At 48.5% G+C, this 21,651-nt stretch overlaps 1 protein-coding gene across 1 annotated transcript in view; it reads right to left on the bottom strand.

Annotated features, from left to right (window-relative positions):
* The window catches only part of ZCCHC14 (zinc finger CCHC-type containing 14), a 46,261-nt gene extending 40,004 nt beyond the window's left edge, over positions 1-6,257 (bottom strand). Inside the window, exon 1 of the mRNA XM_062499804.1 lies at positions 5,694-6,257. Coding sequence (XP_062355788.1) covers positions 5,694-6,257 — 564 coding nt within the window. The remainder of the gene's footprint in view (positions 1-5,693) is intronic.
* Positions 6,258-21,651: the final 15,394 nt, after the last annotated feature.

Genomic DNA, 21,651 nt, shown 5'->3' with positions numbered 1-21,651 from the left:
TGCTTGAATTAATACCCATTTCAAACCTCAGGAGGGAACAGCTTCAATTCAACTGGCTCCAAGACAGAAGCCAAATTTGAGTGGAAGTGTGACAGTGGCTCTAGTTTCTACAAATCAGATCCAGCATTATTATAACAAAATTCTGTGGGCTCTGAGAAATCTTATCTATGTTCTTGGGACTGTATTTGATTTTTTATTTTTTATTTTAGGGATAAAAAGCACTCCAGAACAACTAAATGGAGAGTGGAGTATTTGAATATTAAAGAGGACAGAAGAAGCCGAGCTCTGCCCTGCCAGGAAGAGGCAGGGCTGTACCTACTGTCACAGAAGGTGACAGGATCACAGTTTTAGCAACTCAAACATCTATAAACCCACTAAACCAAATGGTTAAACACTTCCAAACAAGGCTGCTGTTCAGCACCTTTGAAGTCAGCCCCTGGAATGCCTGTGAGGTGTGGTTAACTACTGCTGGCTCTGCTTCTCCACACAGGATCTCCTCCAGCTCATGCACTGATTCCATTAAAGCAGTTCAGACCTGGTACAGTCCAAAACATCCAACGCCTTCCAACAGGAATCGTTATCTCACAAGAACCAAACTCACTTCAGTGGTGCTTTGCTGACAACTAACAGTTATGAGGTAATTAGTAGAAAAAAAGAGTAAATTAAAAAAGGGAAGTAGAATGCACTCTTAAAACAAAAACTTCATTCAGCCCATGCAAAAACAAATGAGAAAACAGTTCATGGAAAAAACATCATCATTATGAGCTCAACACACATTTTTTTTTTGGCTGCTCTGTTCCTGATGTTTGGGTGCACGGCACATTTCCCAAGCAAACTCCTTCAGGTTCTTAAACTCAAGTTCACCATGTAACATATAATTAGGCAAAGAGAATTTGGTGCTAATTAATACTGTCCTCCAATGATTCCTTTATATGTAAAGCTCATTTCTGAAAATATTGCAGGTTTGAAACTGAACCATTTTATCCCATTTCAAATGAAACCATGAGTAAAATAAAAGAGCCAGAAGGGGAAGCCTCACATTTTTTTTTGAGTGGAATATCAAGAAGTGTGTGCAATTTTGGAGTACCCAGAGAACGTTCAAAGTACCTACAAAAGACAGACAGGGCTTGGTAATGTCAGTAGCTGGAAGCTACAAGATCTGTCCCTACAGCTCCTGAGGTTGGATTCATGTGGTTTGGAAAGTGAGATCATTCTGACACAGCAACTCCTGACACCACTGAGTGAACACCTCTAATCCCAGCCAGCAACTGCTCTCAACATGGTCATCTGCTCAACCTATAAAATACCCTCAAAAAGGTTAAAAATTAAGTTTGTCACGATTTATTCTATCCCTACAAAGCTCAAAAAGCCATATAGGCAGCTGACACAGATCATTTCATAGCTGCACTGCTGTCTCTGAGAGGGCTTGACTACTTTCAACCCAGCAAGTGATGGTTTTTAATAACTCATCACTCCATTGGTGAAATAAAAATATCAGAATATTTCTGAATCGAGTTATGTCCATTCATGCTCCTGAGGCAAACAGTGTAGACAGTTGAAGGTGTTTGAAATGGATCCCTCAGAGCAACTCCACAGCTCCCAATATATAGCCTTGAGTTCTCTGGAAGTTTTAGAGAAGCCTATGGAATTAGCATGAGTGAAAAATAGCACCTTATGCTATAAACTTGAAATAGCCATTGGTGCAGTATTTGGAAGCTGACTGGGCAAGAACCCTCCTTCCCATTCACAAGATACCAGCCCAAAACAGCCACATAACCACGGGGTCACTGCCCCTTATTTCACTTCAGCTGCAAACAAAGTGCACTCAGGGTGGCTGTTTCTGACCCTGGCTCTGCAGCTGAACCCACAGCCAGATCAGAATCATCATCACAGAATCATGGAATGGTTTGGGAAAGGGACATTAAAGCTCATCTCATTCCAGCCCCCGCCATGGTTGCTCCAAGCCTCAAGGTCCAGCTTGGTCTTGGACAATTCCAGGGATCAAGGGCAGCCACAGCTTCTCGAGGCACCCTGTGCCAAGGCCTCACCACCCTCAAAGCCAAGAATTCCTTCCTAATACCTGATCTAAACCTACAGCTCATCACCCTGACTGCACTGGAGAGCTCTTGTCACAGCAGAGCAGGTGCTGAGTACCCAGACCATTCTCTCATTTCCCTGGTTTTACAGGACAATCCCAATGAGGAGATAAAACAGCTCCAGGAAATGGAGTGACAGACTCATGAATAATTACCCTAGCTCTGAGCTTCTGTCCTTAGTGTTACTGACAGTTGAGTTCTTGAGAAGTAAAGTCCATGCAGAGACTCGTGTCATGATGTCCAGCACCCATGTAGGTCACAGAATCCAAGCTCAGATTTGTGTTTCCATCTCCTGTCCACTCCAGCAGAGAATCAAAGAATCCCTGAGGCTGGAAAAGACCACCAAGGTCATCAAATCCAGTCTGTGCCCAATCCCCACCTTGTCCCCAGAGCTCTGAGTGCCACCTCCAGGAATTCCTGGGACACCTCCAGGGATGGGCACTCCAAACCTCCCTGGGCACTTCCAATTCCTGAGCACCCTTTCCATGGGGAAATTCCTGCTGCTGTCCACCCTGATCCTCCCCTGGCCCAGCCTGAGGCCGTTCCCTCTGCTCCTGTCCCTGTTCCCTGGGAGCAGAGCCCGACCTGGGGCTGTCCCCTCCTGTCAGGGAGTTCTGCAGAGCCAGGAGGCCCAGGGGGGATTGCTGGGATGTCCTGGGCAGGACCAGGAGCTGGACTCAATGATCTTTGTGGGTCCCTTCCAACTCAGGATATTCCATGATTCCATCATCATGGAGTCCAAGGCAATGGAGAGAGGGCAGCATTTTCCCTCCTGTTCATAAAATGTTCATTTTATATCATCAGGTAGAAACCATTAATCTAATAGTTACTGACCTACTTAAAGCCAGCTACAGCCACCTTTTCCTGCAAAGTGAAGATTCAGGTAAGACAAGAACCATCTGAAAAAGCACAAAAAAATATATGGGCAGCCGTTTAAAGCCTCCTCATAGTCAGCAACAGCAGGCAGTAAAAGGGAACAGCAAAAAACTGTTTGTATCACTGATCCCCTTCAGCTGTGTTCACCTACCCCAAAGCAACTCGAGGAATCATTAAATATTTACAGTAAATGTCTATCAACTGTTCAGTCTCTTCTCTCTGTTAAACACAATTTGATTTTGAGATATTTCACTGTTAAATGTGAAAGAGCAGGTGGAAAAAGGATTGCAAGGTCCAATCCTCTGGAAAAAGTTCTAGCTAAGAGCAGGTTGGGGCATATTTTAACAGGCTAAGCAGAAGCAGTACATTCCCATTTGTTTCTGCAAGGAGAACAAAGAGCAGATTTCAGATTTGTGTCCCATCTCCCTGACTAAACAAGTTAACCATAAATCAGAAATTGTAACAGCAGGGCAGGTAAAGTTACACAAGAGTTACACCCTATTCCCACCCTCAAGGGGAAAGCTGCAGGACAACTCAGCCAGTTCACAAACAGCTCCCTGTTTGCAACCCATCTCACATCCGCACCATCCCAGCTCCCCAAAGTTCTTCAGGACCTCAAATGATCCATTTCTCCAAGTCCCTTAAGGATGAGCTCAGAGAGGAGCAGAATTCCCCCATTTAACACCCAGCTTCCAGCACCAGCTCAGCAACAGGAGCCATGAGAAAGTGCTGGCACCAGGGAAGGAATTCTCCTCCAATTCCAAGGAGGAGGAGCACCAGCCCAGAGCACTCACTTTCTCTCCACATCCACATTGTTTCTTTTCTAGGTGATGTTACAGCACAAGGATTGTCACAACATCACTTGGTAACACCACAAGGACTCGGTGTTGGAATTTATTTGTGCATATTTAAACAGGGCTGAATGGAGAAAGACATTGTTTTTTCCACTTGCTCCATCCAGCTCCTGGTTTAAGCCAACTGCTTACTCTAAAAGTAGCAGAATTACCCAGTAAAGAACAAAAACAACAACAAAAAAATCATCGAAAGGAAATCAGCATCACTTCAAACAAAATGCACATTCAGAGACTGTGAAGGCAAAGTCACCTTTGTGTTCCCTCTCACTACTCTGTACCTAGCAACCAAGATTCTTCAACAGAGATTTCTATAAAAATGTGCTTTTTAAAGAGACAACCCTTCAGTAAGCTCAGAAGAAAAGAAAAATCAAACGATCCTGGCTGCCTTGTTCCTGGCAGGAAAAATGGCAGGATGGATTCTCCGTCCATCTTAGATTGACATAAATAGTGCCGGAGTTTTTCAGTTCCATAAATCCTGCAGCTCAGAAAGAAGACTCTCAAAAACCTTCCTGCCTGCCTGATTTTATCTTTTTTTCTTTTTTCCTTTTTTTTTTTTTTTTTTTTGCTTGTCTTATTTTGGGGGAACTTGGATATGATTTACAGCATTTCCTTTCCAAGCCAATCCAGGGTTGCTGCATTATTTGAATAAGGGAAGCTGAAAGAAGTTAGGTAGCTAAAAAGAAGCTTTTTTCTGGTTTTAATTATACCCTTCTATATCCTGTGTGAAATATTCTTTCCAGCTATATTTTATCCACATGGTTTCAGCTGAATGAAGAGGCTCTCCCATACCTTGTTCTTTCCCCTTACTACAGGAGGTTAGGAACAGACACAGGACAGGAAAGGAAGAATAAGAAAAATATGAAGAGGAACACATCTCAATTTTACAAAGCAGAGGTGTTTAAAGAAACATGGAATTGGAAGGGAATTTGTATTCAGGGCAAGACTGTGCACAGATTTCTGTCTCAGTCTGGAATTCAATGCTCAATTTAGTGAAATCTCTACTGAGCCCTCAGAAACAGCATTATTTGGGGTATTACTCCAATAAAGAGGTTTTCACAGCTTTTAGGTATTCCCCACCTTTCCCAAGAGCAGGGTAACACATCATCCACTCATCCTCAAAGGCTGCAGCCCGTTCACTTCTCACAAGCACCCTCTAAGCTGGTGCTTAGATTGAACTTTCAAGCGGGTTAAAATCAGGCAGAAAGACGCTTTGTAGCTGGGCTGAGAACAATTAAGCAGTCACATATCTAATGACTTCCAGCACATCTTAAAGCGTTCCTTTCTGGCCCAACTACTGGCAATCGAATGAAAGAACAGCAAGTTAATGACGGTGAACCCCGACACCAGGATCAATACCCGAGGGACGCAGAGTGACAGAAAACGACAACATTTCTATCAGCTTAACACCAGCAACTCCAAATGTTTGCCATCACACCCGTCCAAACAAAACCCAGTCTCACCAAGATGCTTTGCCACTGGACAGCTACTCCTCCTTTCCAACTTTTTCCAGGGGGAACTTTCAAACAGATGCTTTTATCTAGAGATGCAGTTACTTCCCTTCCTAAATCACTGGTTTTCCATGCAGCTGGCAGGACTGTTCCCCCAGCAGATCCTTTCAGAAGCAATCAGGGATGGAAGGCTTATATTGCTGCTGTTGATCTGCCTATGAACCCCTTCTCATTTAAATGTCACGAGCTCGTAAAAACTCCATCCATCCTCTCCCTGTGCCCTCAGCTGACCATCCCCATCATCAACCAACTGGCAGCCTCTGAAGCTGCCATCTACCACTGTGCTAAAGCACGGTATAAAATGAGAGCCGAAGACACAGGCCGGTGCCATTCCAGCGTGCAAAAAGCAGGATACCCACCTTATGGCAGCCAGGATAGGTTGCCATGGTGTTGAGGGTAGAGGTGCTGGGATTTTTGCTGGTGCTGGCCATGAGACTCTGGATCTGGGTGAGCTCCTGCCTCAGCACCTGCTTCTGGTGGAAGCTGAACGCCGGGTGGTTGGATGCCATGGTGAAGAGCAACAGGAACTCATCCCCCGTGCGGCCCTCGTTGAGCTGCAGCCCGTAGTTGTTGATGACCGAGTCGATGTGGGTGAGGGTGCGGAACAGGACCCCGGCGGCCTCTCGGTGGGCAGAGCCGAGCAGGGCGAGGGACACCAGGAGTTTGCTGCGCACCACCTCGTCCGTCAGGTTGGTGAGGCTGCCCAGGTCGGCGGGGTTGTTGGCCTTGATCTCGGAATCGCGCAGGGAGTGATAATCCTTGCGGGCCAGGTCCTCCAGGCAGGCGCCGAGGAAGCGCAGCTCCAGCGGGATGCACAGGTCCAGGAGGCCGCACAGGAACTCCACGCGCTGCGGGGAGGGCAGCTCGGAGAACCAGCGGTACACGCCGTCCCGCTGCAGCCGCGGGCACCGCTTCTCCACCATGGTGCCCCGCGCCGAGCACGCCCCGACCGGGGCTCGCACACCCGGCCTGGGGCAGCCCCGGGCGGGCAGGGCCGGGCCGGGCCCCGCTGAGGGCGGCGCAGGCCCGAGCGCTGAGGCGCGGCCTGGCCGCGGGGTCCCCGCCCGCCGGCGGCCCCGAGGAGGCCGCTGCGCTCCCGTTCCTCCCTCACGGGGCGGCTCCTCCGTCCCTCCGGCGGGCGCCCGGTGCCTCCATCCTCCGGCCCCGCCGCCGCGATCGCGGGAAATAATCCCTCCCGGGCGGAGGGGCACGGAGCGGCGCGCACACTCCGCCGGCCGCTGCGCGCAGGCGGAAGGATCTCACGGTGAGGAGGCTCGGCCGCGAGCGGAGCGGGAGGAACAGGGAGCGACGGGCGCCTTCGCTCCCGGCCTGACCCCGCGGCGGGACACGCCCCCCGCTCCGCTGATTGGCCAAGCCGCCCTCCCGCGCACGGTGATTGGCTGCGGCCGCGCTTCTCCCCGCCCCCTCCTGCGCGCTCGGGAGCGGGGTCTCGTCCATCCTCCCGGTTTAGCCCCGCCCCTGGCGCTCATTGGTCGAAGAGGCCTTAAATAGGAGAGGGGCGGGAACGGGCTCCTTTTGTGTGTGGCCGCCCGCGGGTGCGAAGGGGTCTGGGCCGGGACCGCCGCTGTCCCGGGGGTTTCTGAGGGGCGATAACCCCGCTCAAGGCTCAGCTGTGCCTCGCCCTGCTCCCGCTGACCCCACAGGGCTGATGGGTTTGGACCTGGGGCTCCCGTCTTCCCCGCAGGGTTATACCGGCGGGCTGGAGAGGAGCCTCGGGTTGCATCCTGACATCCCAAATCGTGTGTGGTCGCCTCCCCTCCTTCTGTCCTTCATGGCCGGTGTATTTTAAGTCTGTCCCACGGCTCCGTGCGCTGCCCGTGCTCTGTGCTGCTCCCAGCGTGGGCATTCGGTGCCTTTTCAGTCAAAACGCCTCGTTCCAGCCGCCAGGAGCCTTACGGAGCAGAAGAGGGAATGGCTCCGATGCTCTCCTTCCTCAGCCGTTGTTTTGGGATAACAAAGCGCCTCGGGGATGCAGCCTGAGCTGCTGCTGGGTGGTGATGCCAAAACCCCGATAAAGCTTTTGGCAGCGGCGCTTGCCGGAGCCGCCACCATCCCAACCCTCAGCCAGTTTGGCACCTGAGTCCAGATTATCTTTAAATACAGTGTGCAAACAAAAGAGACACCAAAGACCTCTCAAAACGATCATTTTTTCGCCCCCCGCATCCCCGCTCTCCATTCTATACCGTGGTTCTGGCTGACAGCGACGGAGCAATGCACGTTTTGTCAGCTGCAGATTTGCACAGGTGGCCAAGGGGCGGACACACAATTTCTGTTTTTCGTGGTGTTTTTCCGTAGGACTCAACTGTTTGGCTGTGGTAGCCCAGTAGCCAGACTGCACATCAGCTGGATAAATTACACGAGTGAAGATACTTAACTGAGACAAGCCAGGAGTAACGTTTTTAATAATTTTTAAATGCAGCCTCAGGCAGTCTGCGAATGAATCTAAGGCTTGGTCTTTGTACAGTGGTAATCTTGGAAGATGGACTGTGTGTTTTAATTTCACAAGTGCAACATTGCTGCGCCGCAGATAAACAAAAGACCCAACTTCGATGTTTTTAAAGGCAAAACTGCATTTTGTCTCGGGTTGGTCCTTATGGGACGTGTAGATGCCCAAATGTGGGCTCTCACATGAGTTGTGTGGCCGCTTGTCCTGGTATCACAGAAGAGAAAAAGACTCATTCCTCTGGGTGATGGTTTATTGGAAATCTCATTATACACCCTGCTAAGACAAACTGCTGCACCACAAACTTTCCAAACGCTGGCAGTTTATCCTTTTTTTTTATTTCCCTGTGGAATATGGCGGGCTATCGACTGCATTTATTGGAGTCCCACTGAATGCAGGAGTGGGCAGGCAGAGGACACAGACTGGGGCTGCATAATGCCATGTATTGTAAAGAGACACAACCCTGCTTCTGTTGCAGGCTCCTGCTGTGAGAGGGTCCTTGACAACCTCACAGCCTCTCTGTGTCCTTTCCTTGCAGAGATCCATCACCGAGTGCAAGCCATATGTGCTTCCTTTTCCTGCCGTGCCCGGCATTGTCCATGGGAGGAAAGGATGTGTGGAAAACAGAGGAAGTGCTCTCAGTCCCTTAGGAAAGGGTTGCATTGAGTTCTAGCCCTGGCCAGGCTGTTGGTATGGGCGTGAGGAGCTCTTTGGCAGCCTTTCTGATTTTATTGATGTCTTTATCCATCCTGAAAACTCGTCCTTTATCCACTAATCCACCCTGAAAGCACCACGCTGTGCTCAAAGTCAGGTTTCTGTAGCAAGGTGAAGAAGATCGAAACTTTCTGCTTAGGAAACAGGTCTAAGACTCAGTCTAAATAAACGTTTGAATGAGAATTCTGTTGCGAAAGAGTGATTCTGTGATTTACAGACAGAATTTTTTTGTCTTTGAGGCCAGATAGCAAAACAAACCCTAACCCTGAAGAGTAATAGATGAACTGGGAGCCTTCTCTCTGGTTAAAAGTGGCTTTGGGTGAAGCCTGAGGAAACCAAAAGGGGCGTGGTGTATAATTCTGTCACCAAGAATTCCTGGCTGTCCAGGGTCAGAGCCAGGAACCGCTTTCAGGGAGATAAATCAACTGAGTGAGAGCTCGTGTTACCACTTATCCAGGCGGTGGGTTGGGAGTGAAGGTCATTCTGGGGTGCCTGTGCAGCCCCTGTTCCTCCTGCGAGCACAGGACACCAAACTGGCTCCTCATTTCATCCCCAGATCATCCCATTTCCTGCCTGTTCTCCCTGAAAATTCTCTTTGTGAACGCTTGACACAACTGGGGAAGATTAGTTGCTGGAGTAATCAGTAAGCGATAACTAATTTGCTTATTTTTGTATTTTCAGAGTCTGAAGAGGATGTTGCAGTCAGCTAAGGACCAAGAGAGAGGGTCGAGTCCTTGAACACCTCAGTTTTACCTGCTGTTGTAATTCTGAATTCTCCTGTTTGAATTTCCTCAATCCTGTTAAACCAAGGAGCTTGGCTGAAGTGCTTCTTTCCCTTCAAGCAGCACCTCAGAGCCAGATCTTTTATCACACGATTAATCGATTATATCCTAATTATCACAGAGAATTCCTTCCTGTGAGTTTGACTCCATGCAACACAGAATGGCCAAAAGCCTATTAAAATTAACTGAAATAATTCAGTGTGCAGCAGGTGACTGAGTCCAGTGTGAAAGGAGGTTATTCACTTCTGTGCTCTTCCACAGAGAATCTCTACCATGGAAAAGGAGGAGATTTATTTGGGAGGCTGCTGGATAAAAGACCAGTTGAGTTACCCAGATCCATCAAGTGCCCAGTGCTCCCAGCCCACAGAGCCCCTCCACAGGGACCTTCTCAGAGCTTTTCCCCATCACATTTTGGAGCCTTTAGGAGGCTGTTCAACACTTGCAAAATCTTCTGCCCATTTAATGACACGTTTGCCATTTTAAACCTCCTAAATGTGGCTTAAATCTTAGCACTTCTGCCAGAAATCCAGCCTGGAAATCCCAAATCTTCTACGGAAATGACTCGCAAAGCCAGAGATGAACCCACTGCTGTCCCGGGTGTGAGTCAGCTGTGATGGGCACCTTTCCCTCAGGTGGGCCCTGTGCCAAAACAGCTTTCCCTCTTTCTTGGGATAGAATGCTTTCGCAGGATGATCTGATCTGAAAGCCCACTCTGTTCATGGATGAACATAAAACCTGACAGACCAACTGTTTAAAGTGCTGTTTAAAGTGGTGTTTAAAGTGGGATGTCTGTGCCTTTCTCCCCAGAGCTGCCGGCTCCTTTAGAGATACTCCTGGCAATGTTGGATTTTTGCCCTTTTCTGACCCAGAGATGGGCCGAATGAGAGGTGTTTTTAAAAACTTCTATTCCATTTTCAGTCATATATGAAGGGTGAGACAATACAGATGTTATAATTCACGCCATCACAATCAGAAGCCAATTATTTCCTAATTACAATACACTGTAAGCATTTCTTGGCTTATGCCAAGAAAGAAATGCCATGGAATAGGACAGATATTGTTGAGAGAGAAATGGAGCTAGGAAAAAATTTCAAAGGATGGCCTTGCAAATAAGACTAGAGACTTGGGAGAAATAGAACTATGAAAGATGTGTTGTAATAGAACCCACGAGGGGTGATTTTAGAGGATTGGCTTTAAGGCATTTTACAGCATGATGTGGCAAAAGCTGACAGGCAAATAAACGCTTATAGAGTATTGTAATTAGGAAATAATCGGGTTCTGATTGCGATGGCGTGAATTGTAACATCTGTATTGTCTCGCCCTTCATATGAGACTAAAAACGGAATAGAAGTTTTTTAAAACACCTCTCAGTCGCCCCATCTCTGGGTCAGAACAGGGCGAAAATCCAACATCAAATTTCCCAATGCTGATCATCCCCTGCCTCTCCCGTCATCCCCTCCTGGCTTCCTTATTCCAAACCTTCCTCCTCATTGCTGTTCTGCCCTGGCTGACGCCCAGCTCTCCCACTCCACACCGAAATCTTGGTCCTGCAGCTCCACCCTGTCCTTTCCTGCAGGGATGCGGTGAGTGGCAGGAGCCTTGCGTGTCTCCACTGCGGCCCACGGAAAGGGAAGATAAATATTGCCCTTGCATGTTCTCTCAACTGCTTCTGAGCACACGGGTTATTTCCTGTCGGCTTTCACGCAGATGCTGGAATTGGAGCTCTCGGGCTTGAAAAAACAAACAAACCTCAGCTTTGAAGCGGCACAGAAAAATACCACGTGGGCTTCGGGAAGAGAGGGGGAAAAAAACCCAAAAACGCAACCAAACAAGCGGCCAGATGCCGGGTCTGCAGCATCCCTTGGAGTGTGATTTTCAAGGATTAATGCGGGTTTGGTTTGGGCAGGGTGGGGAAGGTGTCCTTGCAGTGACAGCAGCAGGAGCGGGATGGATTGATTGAAGGATGCCGGGGATGAGCGTGCGCCTGCGAGAGCCACTGCCCTCTGCTGATGGGCTCCGGCACGCACACAAGTGTCAGTAAATACCCATTTTCTGGGGGTTTTTTACCAGCTTCAGGCATAAGAGAGAGGCTCGCCTCTCCCTCGGCGAAGATCCCCTCTCAGTCACTCTCTGCTTCGTCTGTCACCTTTCAAAATTCAAAGTGAACATGCCTTGCCCTCTGTGTCCCTTCCAGCAGTGCTGGCACGTCCCTCCTTGTCCCCAGAAGTCAGGATGCCCTTCTGGCTTTGCGTGGTTCCCTGTGGGACTTCCTTCAGAGCAAAAATCCACAGTGCCTGGCTGCCAAAAACACTGCCCAGCTCCCTTCCCTTGTTCCTCCCATCTGTGTGGGGCCTGCTGCAAGAGAAACTTGGGTTTCCCTGTCTTTCCCTCCTGGCTGGCAGGACAGGGATGCCTCAGCCTGCCCCCCTGCTCCATCAGCAATTTCCTTTGCATTCCTGTTTGGAATATCGCCTTATTTAAATCTTACCCCACCAAAGTCACATTTGGGTGACTTCACCAAATTAGGGATGGGCAGCAGCCCAGCCTGGAGTTGTCCTCTGTGATCCACAGGCTGATTCCAACCCCCATCCATTACACAACGTTAATTTAGTCCTTGCTAAAGCCAAAACACTTCAGAGCTGGAAAGGAAAATCTGGAAGCATTTATTTGATTATTCCAGTGATATTCCTTGGGCTGTTTTCACTTCATATCCCTTCTCTTGCTGCCTTGGGTCAGTATTCCAATATTCCAATAGCCAGCTAATTCTGTTTAAGGTACTGGAGGAGAAAGGACAAGGAAGAAAAGGAAAGTGCCCAAGTTTGTGCTGAATGTGGGTGTAAAGTTCAGTGTTTACAACATTTGAAATTCTTACTGCAGCTGGTTATAGAAAATCAGCTTGGGCAAAAATGGAACAATGATTTGGGTTGGAAAAGGACCTTAAAATTTGTTCCATTCCATCCCCTGTCATGGGCAGGAATACCTTCCATTAGCCCAGGGTGCTCCAGCCTGGTCTTGGACACTTCCAGGCATCCAGGGGCAGCCACAGCTTCTCTGGGAATCTGTGCCAGGACTTTCCCACCCTCACAGGCAAGAATTCCTTCTCAATATCCCAACTCTGGCAGTAGGAAGCCATTCCCTCTTTCCATGTCCCTGTCCAAAGTCCCTCCTGGAGCCCCTTTAGGCACTGCAAGGAGCTCTGAGCTCTCCCTGGATCCTTCTCCTCTCCAGGCTGAGCAGCCCCAGCTCTCCCAGCTCACCTTTAGAGAGCTGATGACACCTGCCCCACCTGCAAGTCCCACACTTCAACCCTTCTGTGCAAATTCCCAGTATTTACACGTTGGGATGCACGCTGGAATCACACTCTGGGGGATGATTTCCTGGAGAAACCCACAAATAGCTTCTGAATGATGACCAAAATGAGAAAATTTGGATTGGTTCACAGGCAAGTCATGAATAGAAAAAGAGATGAAATTAGCTGAATGAACTGTTCATTATGCATTATTCAGCCAGCTGTACTAATTAGTGCCTTAAGGACTGTTCCTGTTCCCTCTGCAGCCAACTCTAAAACTCCTTTTGATTTCAGTGGGAGCAGGACAGAGCCCTCAGAGAATGGGCCTGGTGCCTGCTCCCTCTGCAATGCCTCATGTTGTCTTTTCCTTTTACTATTTCTTACTGATTCCAATCTTTTGTGTCCTCCATTAAAAAAGCTTCTGAAATGTCCTGCGTGGTGATCAGTTAATCACAGGGACAGAAATGTTCCATCAGTCCCACAGCGTGTCCTGTGCCTGGTGTGTTCTCTGAAGGGAAAGGTTTTTCATGTCTCCCCTTGCTCTCTGCTTTTATCCAGAGGAGGAGAGAAGCTTGAAAATCTTTTAGAAAACACAATCCATCCAGAAATGTCACTGGGGCAGGAGGTGCTGAATTAAATGTTTGCACTCTGAGACCAGAAATTGCAGTTGAACTTTTTTTTTTTTTTCTGTATACGGATAATGTTTGTACTGGTTCTTTCCCACCAAAAATTCCTACAGCTCTGAGTGTGGCAATGTTAGAAAAAAACACCAAACTGGTGCCCTGTGTCAACAGCAGACCTCCACCAGACCTCTTGCTGGGGGCCAGAATAACGTGGTTTATATCTCACTTTTCTCCCCATGGACAAACCAACACCTTCAGAAGAAACAAACCCTGATTTTTGGTGTGGTTCATGGCAGACTCCAACATCGTTCTGCTCCCTGCTTTTTCCTGGGTTGCAAAACCAATTCCTTTGGAGAGGCACCAGTGCAGATCATCATCCACAGAATTTTTCCAGCTGGTGGTGAGGCCACAGAGGACCCCAATGGATGCTCAGATCCCAGGTTGGACTTGAAGGGATCACATTTAAATTAATTATTCCCCTCTTGCTGCAGAGTCCTCTGTCCCCCCAGCGCAAGGCAGAGGTGTCTCCACTCAGGACTGTGTAGGGAATGTCTGGCCAGAGAACAGCTTCCCATTTCCACGTTCTGCTGGATTTTGCCTGTCCATGTTGTACCAGCCACCTTTTTCCTCCCAGTTCTTTGGGTCCCTGGCAAGGAGCAGCAATGCAGCCCTGCAGTGCTGCTGGTGGGTTCCTGCCCCAGCCTGCTCCAAGCTGGAGCTGCTGTGGGATTCCTTCCCAGCAATTCACTAAAATTCCCTCCTGGAGAGAGAGAGAGAGAGAGAGCAGAGGATGTACCAGCAGCTCAGCCTGGAGGAATCTCCACAACCCCACTCTTTGGGCTCCTCTCCACAGACTGCCTAAAATGGGTATAAAGGAGCCTCGGTGTGGAATTTATTTTCTTCCTAAGACCATCCTTAAAATAACAAACACCAGCAAACTGGTGACATGCGGTGCATCTGTTTGAATAACGCAAACCTTCTGTTTGTAAGAGAGGAAACTCCAAATAACTCTTTGATTTGTGTTTCCTTTCTTCTCCTTCCTCATCTCCTCCTCCTCACTACTGTGTACAAATCCGTTCTGCCAGCTCCAAGCCCCCAGTCCCCCCTCCCCTGATGAGCTGTTTTTTTACGCCTTGTGATGGTTATTTAATTTCCTCTTTTGCTTCCAACACGGCCAGTATTTATCTTCCCTCATGGGATTGTGCCTTTGTTTACACACTGATGTTAAGGGGAAAGGCCAGCCCTTCTCTCAGACAGAATTCCTGCCCTCTGACTGCATCCCAAGGAATAGCAGCTTCCCTCCCGGATCGGAGGAGCGATTAGGATTAAAAGATGTGTTTAAAGTTAGCACATGGAGACATCCTTTTCCCAAAGAGGGATGGAGTGGCTGCTGTGCTAAAACCTGGCTCAGTGTTTCCTTCTAATTGCTTCCCCACCACGAGCAAGGCTGGGAAAACAACATTTTATTGCCATTTTTTTCCTTCTTTCTTTTTAAGACAGCACAGCGTTTCGACACAGGTAAAAGGGAGACTGTAAAGCACCACTCCCAAAAATCTGATTTAAATCAGTCCGACTCTCAGAAAAGGCAGGATCTTACCAGAAGCAGCTTTCCTTTGTTCAAAGCTGTGCTCTAAACCGAGTTAGGAACCATCTTTTCCTCATTAAATTTGTTTCCTTTCAGTGTTGAGCCTTTCCCTTCATTACCACATGCAATTTTTTTTTAAAGTCCTCATGGCTAATATCACAACTATAGATCTTGGGGTTATTTATAGCCCTAAACTCCGCAGAGAGCTGTGTGTCTTGTTGCTGTGGAAACTGGGATTCTAAAAGTAAAAGGGTTTTGAAGGGATTTGCTGAATTTCAGGGCTGGCTTTCACTTCCAGAGGTCTGTATTCAACCGTGCCTTAAACTTACAGGTAAAATTCACCTGAGGGGCTCAGGTAACCCTCGCGGGATACTGGGGAATACTGGTCCTCTGTTTTTTTTTATGGTCTGGCACATCACAGCTTGGTTTTTGGTCTCTGTTGTGGGACAAAAGATGCAGAGGTAGCCACGGGAGTGTCAAACTCTTGGTATCACCAGTGGCACATTTGCCAGGCTCTGGGCTGTTCACTTTTTTTCTTTAGCTTTTGTTGGTTTTTTTGGCAGCCTTTTCCCAAGGGAAATGCCACCTGATGTGCTGGAACCTCCTGCACACTGCACCCAATCTTTGAATCATGGAATGGTTTGGGTTGGAAAGGATCTTAAAGTTCATCCCATTCCAACCCTGCCGTGGGCAGGGACGCCTTCCACTAGTCCAGGGTGCTCCAGCCTGGCCTTGGACGCTTCCAGGGATTCAGGGGCAGCCACAGCTTCTCTGGGAATCTGTGCCAGGGCTTCAGCACCCTCACAGGGACAAATTCCTTCCAAACATCCCATTTAAATCTCTCTTTCAGTTTGAAGCCATTCCTTGTGTCCTGATGAAGAACCCCTCTCCGAGGACTCCGAGCTCCTCTCCACAGCTTTGAGACTGGCGTGGAGCAGCATTTGCTGGGAATTGGATTTTCCTGTATTGAACAGTTATTTAAATGATTTTCCTTCTCTCTGGGTGTAAAGGACGAGGGTGAGATTGATGGGGCTGGGTCCTGCTTCCTACCCCACTCCTCCTCTGGCAGCTCAGCAAGGGGCAGACTCTCACTTGGCAGAAATTCCATGTTTTACCTGGGCAGGGATCCACCTATGGAAAAGCCAGTTCTTTCCCCTGATCCTCCCAGGGATCCCCAGACTGAATCCCAGCTCCTGACTGGAAGCCAAAATCCCCCTTTGCCTGGCCATGGGATGCTTGGGGCTGGCAGGAGCCCTGTACCTGCCACCACCCCGGCTTTTCTTGTGCCTCTAGTGTCAGCCGTGTCCCCTCCAGCTGGGGACAAATCCTTGGAGAGCTTCCCTGGCTAGGGATGTCACTTTCGAGCTTTAAGCATTTACATTCAACCAGGAATTCTGTTTGCAAACAACTCCAGAGCCAAGTCCGACCTGAGATTTGAGCTACTTCCAGGACGCCAAACTTGGAAAAATATCCTAGAAAATTCCACCCTATCAATGCAGCCGAGGGAGAGGAGGGGAGAAAAGGGAAGGACAGGCAGTGTAACATGATTAGCCCCTGAGCATGTGCCTTAAATTCACAACCAAGGCTCAAATGTCAAGCGCTGATGAGCTCTTGCCTTGCATTTCCATAAGTAAAGCAGCAATCCCTGGGCGTGCCGGATTCCCAGCCTTGGGGGCGAGCACCGAGCAGCCTCTCCTTCCCCAAAAGCATCCCTGACATTTGTTCAGCACATTCTCCAGGTCCTTCCTGGCACGCCGTTTATCGTGCCTGGCTCGGAGTTATTCCTGTGATATTGGATTAAAAATAGCAAGGCAGGAGCCAAGACTCGAGACGGTGATTCAGTGACGGAGCTTTTCCATTAGAGGGTGCCAGGAACCTACTGTTGCGACAGAGCCCAGGAATGGTGGAAAACACAACTTTGTGCCGTGCATTTCGGGACTGGGCAAATCCAGACCCATTTTTAGACCCAATTCTTGCCCTGACCATCCTGAAGTAGAGCACAGTGAAATGACAGAATGCTCCGAGTCGGGAGGGACACAAAAGGATCATCAAGTCCAACCCTTGGATTTGCACAGGGCATTTCCAAGAATCCCACCACGTGCCTGAAAGCATTGTCCAAATTGCACTGGGGGTGTTTTGTAGGCAGGGATGTGCTTTCAAGAAGTGGATGTGGGGAGCAGGAGATCTCAACATTCCCAGGGGGCTCTGGGCACTGTTTGGATGTGAATAGGAAATACTCATTAAACAAACAAACAAACAAACAAACAAAACCCCACCAAGTGTTATCCACAAAAAAACTGGTAGCTCTGGTGGAATGCAATAATTTGTATGTCTGTCACTGGTTGTGCTCGAGGTGTAGTGGTGAGGACAGACAGTAAAGGATGAGCCCCATCTTCTACTCTGCCCAAAATCACTCAACATCAGGTACCAGCCCAGTTATCAAACGGATTTTCTTCTCCAACCCTGAGAAGCCCCTTTAGAGGAGCAGAATATCCTCAGGTCTGGGCTGCTTGCAGGAGACTCAGCAGATTTAAAAGTGTCTTGCTTGGTTTTGAGGCTTTGGAGAAACGAAATTCTGTAATTTTGTGGAAGGGTTGGTGAAACAATTGGGATCAGTCATAGAATCACAGAATGGTTTGGGTTGGAAGGGAATTCAAAGCTCATCTCATTTCAGCCCCTGCCATGGGCCACCCTGCAGGGACAACTTCCACTGCCCCAGGCTGCTCCAAGCCTCCTCCTGCCTGGCCTTGGACACTTCCAGGGATCCAGGGGCAGCCACAGCTGCTCTGGGCACCCTGTGCCAGGACCTCAGCACCCTCACAGGGAACAATTCCTTCCCAGTATCCCACCCAACCCTGCCCTCTGGCAGTGGGAAGCCATTCCCTGCATCATTCCCTGTCACTCCCAGCAGCTCCTCTGTGCTGCAGCTGCAGGGGGACACAGCTGCTGACATGTTAAAAATAAGATGAATCCTTGGATCGTGAGATATCTTTATCCCTGCCCTGCCTCTGCAGATCCTGGGCACATCCATCCCTTTCCCCACCTGCCTGTCCAGCATGGGATCTTTTTGGAGCACGTGGATTTCTGGTTAATGAGGGGATAGGAACCTTCCTGGGGTGAGTGTCTGGAAAGCTACAGGTGATGGCAGTGAGGGATGGGAAGGGAACATGTCTAGATCCCAAAGCCCAGGTCTGCCTGACTCTGCAGCACATCCTGACAGCTTTTCCTGTGGATTTCAGCCAACGTGGCTCAGGTTTGGAGCCGTCTGCTCCTGTCCCAGGTCACAGTGGGTGATCCAGAGCAGATGGGAGGAAGGGCTGACCCTGAGCCACACCAGCAGGACTGATCCTCGCTCTCCTGACTGGCAATGCAGGACAAAGCAGGAGCAGCAGTGTCCTGACCAGCTGGGTGAGGGCTGTGTCAGCAGCCAGCACACAGTCACCTCTTTCCCCATTTTTTGCAGAAATCTGGTGTTTCTCAACCCAAAAGTCGGGATTGTGCATTGGTAATTATTTCTGGCTGACAGACAGAAAATCAGGGATGGTAAAGGAGCAGGAGGCTCATCTGAGACAGCAGTTTTCCAATAAAACCACGCTTGGCTGAGTGCTGGTGCTGGCTCTGGCCACTCTTTTGGTCCTGGTGGCTTCTCTGGTGTCACAAGGATGGATTTAGTGGATCACAGACCACGGGCTGCCCATCCCTGGCTGTTTCCTTGCTGCTGTGGCCAAGGGACAAGAAGAAACCCTGCCCCTGATCCCTGTCTGTGGTCCCTGATCCCTGTGAGCACCCTGATTTCCCTGGAATAGCAGGATCCAGGGCTGCAGCCACATGCTCAAGGGAAGAGCCATCGATGGATGGTCTCACATTGCTGGGAAGTCTTCCTAAAATGATCCCGAAGCATTCTGGGCAGTAAATATAAACCAGAGGAGGATCTAAATCTGGGGAGGAAGATGGGGAGGGGATTCAGGGCTCGGTGTGGCACAGCTGAGCAGTTTGGGATGGGAAGGGAAAACCAGGATGTGTGAGGACACGGGAGGGGGCACAGGCCAGCAGAGTGCACAGAGCAGCAACTGGCAAAGCTGGGGCTGGGCCAAAAAAATAAACATAGGAAGTGCTTGAGACTGATGAGAACCATGGGCAGCCTGCTCTTGCTTAAGGAGGTTTTTTTGGGACACTGGAGCAGGCGCCTGTTGCAGACAGAGCGAGACCTCAGCCCTGCTCAAACTTTCATCGACTTCAGCTGGGCCAGGGTTTCATTTCAGATGGTTCTGGTTTTCCCCAGGATGTGATTTCCTCATTTTGGGATGTATCCCTCTACCACCCACTGCCCCACAGGAATTTTGGAGGCTTGTACAGAGATTTAGGGATGGATGGTGTCGGGGCTGGGTGCTGCCAGCACGTCAGGAGGAGCAGAGTCTGCTCTGCAGCACTCCAGAGATGTGTGTGAGCACTCAGGATCAATAAATCCAGAGCTGAAGGCCAAATCTGAGTGCTCAGCAGCTTTGCTAATCAGTTGGGTACCTGCATGCAGATTGAAAGCCAGTTCCTTCCAAATTTTCTCTTCCAACAAATAACCTGGAGGCTTTTCACTCCAAAGTTTGATTTGTGTCTCTTCCTTTAGAATCTCAGCCCCTGTGTGCTGCTGTCTCCTGATGAAGATGGGACATTCAAGGTAAGTGACAAATTGGAGCAGGTTTTTGTCTGGCACCAGCTTTCACCCTGAGATCTCCAGAATTAACCCTCCAAAATTCATAGGGTCTTGAAAAGCCTGTCACTCATGAGGGAAGTTTGAAGGGAAGGCTCAAGCAATACTGGGAAATACAAGCAGAGGGTAAAAGAGGGGCTTGGGGTGGTTGTAAGAAGAGGTTCTCTAGGAGGTGGAAGCCCAGGGAGGATTGAATTCCTGGCTGGAAATGAAGCTGGGTATGAAGTGAACGAGGACAGGGAATGCAGCCTCCAGCTCTGCTCCTTTTGGGGAGCTCCGTTTATCCCATCATGTCTGGGATTGAGTTTCAGTCCAAATCCAAAAGTTCCTTCGCTTCAGAACAGTTTCCACTGGGATTTATCAGCACCTGGGCTCCTTTGTTTCAGCAGGACCAAGGCGTGCAACTCATCCCAGGGAAAATCCAAATATCCTCCTCTTCCCCATCCCTGCTGCTCCTGCTTTGTGCCCGTGCTGATGCCTCACAGTGACAGCCGAGTTAATCTGCTTTAGGATTCTTGTGGCTTGATTTCTGAAGGTCTCACTGTTGTAGGGTGACATTCCTTTATCCCTCGCCCTTTCTTTTCCTCCTGGATTATCCCATGTTAATAGTTCCATGTAATAGAGTCTGTTATTAACTGCTCCTGAATCCTGGAGCTTACTGATGCCTTAAGCAGATCTTGAAACCCTGTGAATCTGCCTTGGAGTTTTCTGAGGGTTTGTTTTGTACTTTGCCTTTTTTTTTTCCCCTCCTTTAAACCCAATTCATGAAATGTGTAGGATAACATGTCTGGCTCTGCTCTGGCTTTTTGGGAAGCAAAGGAATTTCTCATGTTTGGACAGTCCAGACGTGATATTCCAGATTGAAGTGTGCTGAACTGAAACACTGAACTGTTTAAATACATACAAAACAGGCTGCAAGAAGGAAGCCTTGTTTGAAAACCTTCATCAAATACAGAATAAATCCTTCCATAGGTATTTATCTGCCCAGAAAAAAAGATCCTTATCCACCCTTGTGTGACAGCATTTCATAAGAAAAGAAAATGAGTAACATTAACATTTTTACATCACTGTGTCTTCTTGGTTCACTGAGAGACATTTCTTCTTTGTTATGAATTATAAATCCCTATTGCTACAGTCCAAACCATTCTGGGAACTTCTGCCACGGGCTTTCAGAGCCCAGGGAAATCACAGTGTCCTTTGCATTTACAGTGCTCAAAGCATTTCCAAACATTCATTATTCACACAGGAATTCGTCCATCAGCAGCTCCATTAAACTGAGAGTGAGAGCCTTGCTTTCTCATCAGGTGCCAAAATACTTGGTTGAGGTTTATTTCTTCTTCTGAGAGCAGATTCTGATCCCAAGGGTCAGAGCAACACCTTTTGCAAAGGGTTGGACCAGAGGAGTGAGTGTGTCCTTGGTCCCTGCCTCAGTTTCCCCATCAGTGAGGTCACATTTGAGGATTCAGCCCACTGGGAGTTTGAGGACAACATCATGATAATAATAATAATAATAGTAGTAGTAGTAGTAGTAATAATAATAATAATAATAATAATAATAGTAAAACAAACCAAAAATCCGTTTGGTCAATACTTGCAAATCCCAGCTCCTACAGTCCAGGGGTTCTTAGGGATCACAGAATCCTGGAATGGTTTGGGTTGGAAGGGACATTAAAGATCCCATTCCACTCCCTGCCATGGGGAGGGACACCTTCCACTATCCCAGATTACTCCAAGCCCTGTCCAACCTGGCCTTGGACACTCCCAGGGATGAGGCAGCCACAACCTCAACTTCTCCAGATTATAAAAATTCTCAGGATTTAAAAAACCCCAACTTCCTGTATCTGTTAAGCCAGAAAAAAACCCCAAGCTGTTGGCAGGAAATACCCCAAATGCCCTCAATGCAAAAAAAAACCAAAACAAAACAAACCAAAAACAAACAAACAAAAAAAACCCCAAACAAACAAACAAACAAACCAAAAGAAAAAAAAAAACCACCAAAAATAAAAAACACCCACCAAATTGTTTAATTTTCACCACCATGCAGCTTAAACCTTGTCTCAAGACTGGGGAGGGACAGAGGGAACAGAAATGGCTTTTTCTCCAGGTTGTGCAAAGTTCTGGGATGTGTCCCTTCCTGGGAGAGCACGATGAGCCC

Source organism: Cinclus cinclus, chromosome 11 (genome assembly GCF_963662255.1).
Source record: "Cinclus cinclus chromosome 11, bCinCin1.1, whole genome shotgun sequence".
NCBI lineage: Eukaryota > Metazoa > Chordata > Aves > Passeriformes > Cinclidae > Cinclus > Cinclus cinclus.
The sequence above is the reverse complement of the archived record's forward strand: the minus strand, read 5'-3'. Positions and strand labels throughout refer to the sequence as shown.